Here is a 6998-nt window from a genome sequence, read left to right as displayed (position 1 = left end):
ATAAGGCTGAGTACCTTTAAGCTCGCTCGGGCTTTGCCCAGTCAAGTGTACACAAGAAGTTTTATGTTCGCTCGGCCTTCACCCAACCTATCATATGCTAAGATTTTTATAAGGCTGAGTACCCTTAAGCTCCCTCAGACTTTGCCGATCGAGCGCACATAGGAAGCTATATGTTTGATCAGGTTTATAACCGGTCGATCCCATCTAACATTCTTATAATGCTGAGCACCCTTAAGCTCGATCGAACATCACCCTGTCCTAACCTTGACCGCCACCTCACTCTGATTTTAATATCCACATCATCTCCTAAACCCACTCGCTATAGCCCGTATCAACCTATTTTTAATTGTAGGACTAATGAAAGTGAATATTAGAGCAATCAACTTACCTATGAGAACCTATTAGGAAGATTAGGACTGTAAACAAGTCGAGCCGAGCTGAACTTTGTGGTATTCAAACTTGTTTGATAAGGTAACTAAGTCAAGCTGAGCCGAACTTAAAATGAACCAAGCTTTTGAAATGAGTGTTCAAACTTGACTTGGTTTATTTTTTATGAGCTTGAGCTTGTTTGAAGGTTGACTTGAACTTGGTTTGTTTAGATATTATCAAGCTCTCAATTCAAGCTTGGCTTGAGCTTGATTCAAGCTTGGTTTGAGCTTGGTTCAAGGTTGGTTCGTTTAGATGTTATCAAGTTCTTAATTCAAGCTTATTTGATTATTTGAAACTTTTAGTTGGTTGATTGGTTTGATAATTTAAATTTATTTTATTTTATTGTTTATTTAACATATTAAAAAAGGTTTTATTAATGAATATGGTTCGTGAACATTGTTCATGAACATTGTTCAAGAACATTAACGAGATGAACACATATGTGTTCAAGTTTGTTTGTTTAGCTTAACGAGCTGTTCAAGTTTGTTTATTTAATTAATCTTATGTATATTGAATGAAGATAAATAAATTTTTATCAAGCCGAACACCAAACTTATTCACAAATGCTTAATTCATTTATAGCCCTAAGAAAGATAGTGACAGTGAGAAAGTGACGGAGAAGAGTTACCGGCCCAATGTCTAGAATGGTGAGTATTAAATCTCTTAATGATTCTATAAACTCTTTAATCCCTTCTATTTCTTTATAAAATGTATGCTTACTAAAGATACATCACGTGCTCAAGTTATTTAAATATATATTTTTAAAAAATAATATTGGTAATGAAATATAATAATTTGAGTTAAAAATTGGACATCAGCCGTATAACGATTTCGCGGGCATTGGAGAGTCTGCATTAACTACCCGTGAGGTTAAGCCGACAATTGCATTCCCGGGAAGCAGCAGAGCAATTCGCTGGCGGTGGGCCCGCCGATCTCCGCCTCTTCCTCCTCCTCGTTCTCATTCGCCGTTGCTTATAAATCATGGTAGGCGAAGCAATCATCGTCTCGTGATTCACCCTTCGCATTTCTGGATTTCGGCATCGTCTTCCTCGGGTTAGAACGACGATGACGATGGCTTTTTCGCTGAAACAGGGGAATGTGCTCTGCTTCTGTGTGGCGCCGGGGGAAGGTGGGGGAGAGGTTCCAGTGGCGGAGGAGATGAGAGTATCTGACTGCCTCGAGGAAAGCCTCGACCGGGAGATGGAGGCGGTGAGGCGAGCCAAAAGGCGGGAGCTTTGCCTTCGCCTACCGCCTTCCTCTTCTGCTACCTCCGCCGCCGCCTCCACCACTGCTGCTTCTTTCGAGGCTTTTTCTCCTCGGAGTCTGATATCCCGGGTGCTCCTTCCTCTCCTCCGCCCGTCTCAGGCCCGAAACGCCGCTACAGAAGGCGGCGAACAGGTCGTGGGCTGCCGGGTGTGGCTGCCTAGGCGCAGCGCTGGCAACAGGAAGGAGACGGAGAATAGAGAAGCACCACCGGCTGCAGTGGCCATCCTGGAAACGGCAATCGAAGCTGCCGGAAGCCGTTCGGAAATCGCCGTCAACTCAGGTCTCACCATTTCTGCTCGTTTTCGACCTGAAAATAGCGAGAAAATTCCATCTTTGGCGAGAAAATCATCATAATTCATTATATTTATGAAAAATACAATGTGCATTTTAAAAATTACAAATTCTTCTCCATTTTTTGCAGGAAAAATCAACGACGAGCGCTCCTTGAATCTGGGAATGGGAGTAGGCCTCGTTTACCTCCTCGCGAGGAGCGCCGCCGAGATGAACAAGATGGTGGAACTGCGACAAGAGATGGAGATTCTACTCAAGGACATTAAAGATGAGCTCCAAAGTAGAGATTTTCCTTCCAACAACAGCGCAGAGTCCAGCAATCACGCCTCTTCCGTGACGAACGTGAAGAAAAGTGATTGTCAGATCTCACAAGACGATGAAGAATCCTTCAACTCAATCAGAGAGGAAGATGAAGCACTACGACGAGCAGAGGCTGAGGAAGAAGAAAAGTACGAGAGGAATCGAAGAGTTAGAAGGTGTCTGAAGATGGATGAGATGGAAATGGAGCTGCAAGAACAATTAGAACGTTTGCAGTGGAGCTTCGATGGCAAGGCCTCAATGGAGGTGTGTTCTTGATCATTTTACTTCATAAAAAAACGGTATTAACAAATCGCGAACTAAATAAAATTTGATTGCAGTTGCTTCTTGAGAATCATCCTCAAGCTTGCGAAAGCCTCACTGCAAATTATGCAGCAGCGAGTAGCAGTCAGTTTGGCGTTTCACCCCACGAGCTGACCATAAAACTGAATCAACTCCTCCAGGCGAGGCGACAAGAAGGCATCTCGGAGCTGGAATCCTCATTCTTGAGCAGCAGCAACAATTTCTCCGGCAGCTCTGGCGAATTAGGCTTCAACGGCGAGTTAATGGTGGAACAAACATGCAGCGGTAGTGACTGCGGGGTTTGCGCGATCGAGCTCGAGCGGAGGCTCCACGAAGTGCTGGAGGCGCGGCAACGGGAGAGGATTGTGGAGCTGGAGTCAGCGTTGCGGTGCGCTGAACGGAGGCTGAGAGACAAGGAGAGGGAGATCTGCTGGTGGAGGGACACTGCAGGACTGGTGGCAGAGCATAAGACGGAGGTGGTTTCCCGGTGAATTGCAAAAGGACAGCAAAAGCAGAGAAAGAAAAACGGCATTTTGATTGGGAAGCTAAATCCTAAATTCTAAACCCTAATTCAGTGTTTTCTTTCTGTTTGGTGTTGTTGACTGTTGAGTTAAGTCTACTTGTTGAAGTTTTGCATTGCCACTAATTCGATGAAGCACTTGGTTTGATACTTTTTCCTCTGAATAAGTTGTGCGTGTTCCCTCGGCTCGAATGGAATTGAGCCTCATACCAGGGGACTCTGCTTCTCTTCCAACCCAACAGATTCGGCCCACATGAAGTAGGCCCAAGATATGATACATAGCTCGTTAGGGTTTGGAAGCATGCCCTTATAAATAGGAAAGTAAGCTCATGATAAAGGGGGCTAACACTAATGTTTTTCTTCTTTTTATTTGCTGTTTTTTCTTTGGCCAACGCTATTTTGATCATCGAAAGGATCAAGCTCGTCAGTGCCCGTTGACGTGCATTATGTGCAAGCATAGAAGTTGTTTGGGCATGTAATGATTCTGACCCCAAATGAACCGTGAACCAGATATTTGAACTGTCGATTCATTTTTTTAATCAATTCCAATTATTGGAATTTTATTAAAAGGTTGATATTATTTTGATATTATTTGATTGTTTTTCTTATTAATGATTACGATTTAATGTCTATTATTCTTCCAACTTTATAAATAAGTAATTGATTTCATTATTTTCACTCTACTTAGTCTTTAAAGTTTGAAATCTCAATCACTTTCAATTTTAATTCTCTATAAATATTTACTTTGAATGTGGATCTCAACGATATTTAATTTACTAATGAAGAACCACAACAATTTCCAACACCCGACATAAGAAAATACATGTTAAGGATACTCTACCTTTAAAATTATCTAATCTTACTAAACATTTTAAGAAAATGACTCTTTCATCCAAAGAATTAAGGAACCATGTTTTGAGAGGAGGTCTATCTTAAAGGCATGAAAAATGATTTAAGAAGAAGGAATGTAGTTCCTTAAGTGGAGAGAAACTTTTTGAATTAAGGAATGAAATTATGATGGTTGGCATGGAGGAGAATGAAATTTTGTAGTGATATTTTGATGTATGCCAAAGAGAGAGAATAAAGAGTCTAGAAGTAAGATGTTGGGTTAATGGATTAGCCTAACTTAAACATATTTTTGAACATAAAAAAAAAGTAGATTATTAGAGAAATCAACCTCTAGTCAAGGTTGATCAAACTTGAGTTGAGTTTCGATATTTGATCAATATGTTTGATATGAGAGTAAAATATCAAGTAGGTCAAAGTTGATCCAATATGATCTTGTCTGAAAACCGCGGAGATGGCTAGTGGGGAGGTGGCTTCTGTGTTGACTGGATAACTTCGCTTCGCTCTACAATAACAAGAAATGTCAGTTCTAAGCCAGAGAAGGGGTCCCTGGCGATGACCCTCCGAAGCTCAAGTTAGTCACCGGAATAGTAGAAGAAAGTGGAGCAACAATAAGCGCAAGCATGAATAATGAATAATGCGTACTTCAGCCAGCACATGGACCCCCCCCTTTATATAGTGCCCTGGCAGGAGACGTACACACTCCTCAAGGTGTGGGCATGCTTTTCCAACTATCCCATGAAAGGACATGTCAAAAAAGTGTCTCTGACACCATGTCATAACAGGGCATGCAAATCCCTAATAAGACAATGGAAGCTTCCGCTGTACGATCCGCCTGTTGACCATGACTTGTGTTAGCGGTGTTAGAACCCTTGGCGGCCGGCTAGAGGGGGTGAATAACCCCTGCACAAATCAAGCAAACGAAAACCTTTCTCCGATTACAGCTTTATAAATCTAACATTTGCATAAGTATAATAAAGAAACTAAAAGGAAAGAGACACCGAAAATTTACTTGGTTATAACCGGGGAGGTTGTTAATCCATGGAAGTAAAGCACACTAATTTCTCCTTCATGCAGAGAAGCCTCTTTACAGCAATGAAAGCACAAAAACGATGAAACCAAACAAAAATGAAAGCATCAACAAGTGTTGCTTGAGTATTTCTTGTTCTTTAGCTTCTGGGAGCAGGACTGCTTATATAACCCTGCTCAGGGCGCATGGAAGCGTTCCAGGTGCTGGAATGGGATAAAACTTTATCCTTGACGCAATGTTCAAACGTCACGTCGAATTAGCTAAGAATTGGGTTCCGGGCACCCTGGATTGGCTCTAGGCGGCCCGTCCTAGTCCAAGCGCCCCGGACTGGTCATGGCACCCCGAGCCCTAGAAGTCAGCCTTTTGCTAACTTTTAGTCTGGACCTCCTTCTTCAAATCCGCTCACCTTGGTCCTGGTCTTCCGCTCCGGCTCCGCTTGCTTAGGTGATTTCAGTCATTCAGAATAGGGATCACCAGAACCTAACTTACGACATTCTCCTCGAGCAAGTTTCCGCTCCAGCTTCTCGTCCCTCGGAATTGCCCATCCTTCCTTCTCATCTGCCAGTGTACTTTTCCACAGCTTTTCGTCCCTGGGGTAGCTGCGTCTTTTGCTCCTCGAGCAATCTTCCGCTCCGACTTCATGCCCCTTGGAAACACCGCACGCTCCCTTCTCATCCGTTGGTGTACTCTTTCGCAGCACTTCGTCCCTCAGATACACCGAGCCCGTCGGCTCTCTCCCATGCTGTCCTTCTCGCTAGCCACATGTTTTGCCCGACGTCCTATGCTCCTAAGTTTCTACACACTTAGACATAAGATTAAACACAACAGAACCTAACATAACTTGTTTGAACACATCAAAACTACCTTGGGTACCAACAATCTCCCCCTTTTTTATGTGAGCAACCCAAGTTTAGTTAGGATAAACCAACATAAAGTAAAAGTAATAAATTTTACAATAAAGTGCAAAAAGTGAAAAAATTATGCTACCTCCCCCTAGACTTAATTTTCTCTTCTCCCCCTTTGATCATATAAAAAATGGGGTACTAAAAAAAATCTAAGGGTAACTTTTCAAAAATAAGAAAGTTTTTAGTTTTTTTAAAAAAACTCTAATTTTCCAACATTTTGAAAAACTTATCAAGTTTTTTTAAAACTTTGAAAATAATTTTGATACCACTTAACAAAAAAAAATTGCAATAATTTTAGAAATTTTAAGTTTTGCAAAAAAATTCTAAGTTAAAACAAAATGTTTGAGTTACTCTTTAAAGCATTAATTACCATTAACTGCTTTATCAGTTAGTTAATTAAATATTTTATTTTATTAATTGGCTTCCAGACTGTGGCGAGGTACTAGGCCTTCTTGGTTATTAGAGCAACAACCACTTTCTAGACAAAGCCTCTTAAGGAAATCGAACATTTAATCTACTCACTGAAAGCTCTAAGTCTAATTAAAGTTTAATTTATAGAAGATTTTGGAACCCAATACAGGTTCCTTCCAACTTGATTAATTAAAAATCTTTTAGGAATATATTTTTGAGAAATTTTCCTAATTTATCCCTTCTAGAAATTTAAATACCAGTTCAAATTATTATATCTCTTATTGTTTTGAGTATGTGAGCATGCATGATTTTTCAAGTATTTTATTTCTTTTTGTAAATTATTATTTTCTAATTTTATTTTATCAAATTCTTCTAATGGAAAAGATTTAGCTAGAATTAATTTTAACTCTTGGTTTTCTTTTTCTACCTTACAGCAATCCTTTGAAATTTTTTTAATAAACTGGAATAATTTATCAGGAGGCAGAGATCGTACCTGACTTACCTTGTCGATCCCATCATCCGTAGCTCCCCTCTGAACTGCTGCTTTCATCTGATGTAGCTCCCCCTTTATCGATACTTTCAATGCTCATTTCGGACGAGCTTGCTTCACTTTCATTTTCTTGATGGTTTGCCATTAACGTAAGTCCGGAGAAAGCTTCAATATCTGATTCAGATGATGTTTCATCCCACGTCATCTTTA

At 40.7% G+C, this 6998-nt stretch overlaps 1 protein-coding gene across 1 annotated transcript; it reads left to right on the top strand.

The window, feature by feature from the left end:
• Nucleotides 1-1403: 1403 nt before the first annotated feature.
• On the top strand, nucleotides 1404-3256 carry LOC121968348 (protein POLAR LOCALIZATION DURING ASYMMETRIC DIVISION AND REDISTRIBUTION-like). The gene is made up of 3 exons (XM_042518772.1): nucleotides 1404-1975; nucleotides 2117-2550; nucleotides 2625-3256. Exons 1-3 carry the CDS (start codon nucleotides 1495-1497, stop codon nucleotides 3075-3077), a joined length of 1368 nt encoding a protein of 455 aa, XP_042374706.1. The 5' UTR covers nucleotides 1404-1494; the 3' UTR covers nucleotides 3078-3256.
• The last annotated feature ends 3742 nt before the right edge of the window (nucleotides 3257-6998 follow it).

The sequence above is a fragment of the Zingiber officinale genome, chromosome 3B (assembly GCF_018446385.1).
Source record: "Zingiber officinale cultivar Zhangliang chromosome 3B, Zo_v1.1, whole genome shotgun sequence".
In the NCBI taxonomy this organism is placed as follows: domain Eukaryota; kingdom Viridiplantae; phylum Streptophyta; class Magnoliopsida; order Zingiberales; family Zingiberaceae; genus Zingiber; species Zingiber officinale.
Note: the sequence above shows the minus strand (reverse complement) of the source record. Positions and strands in the feature narration are given on the sequence as shown.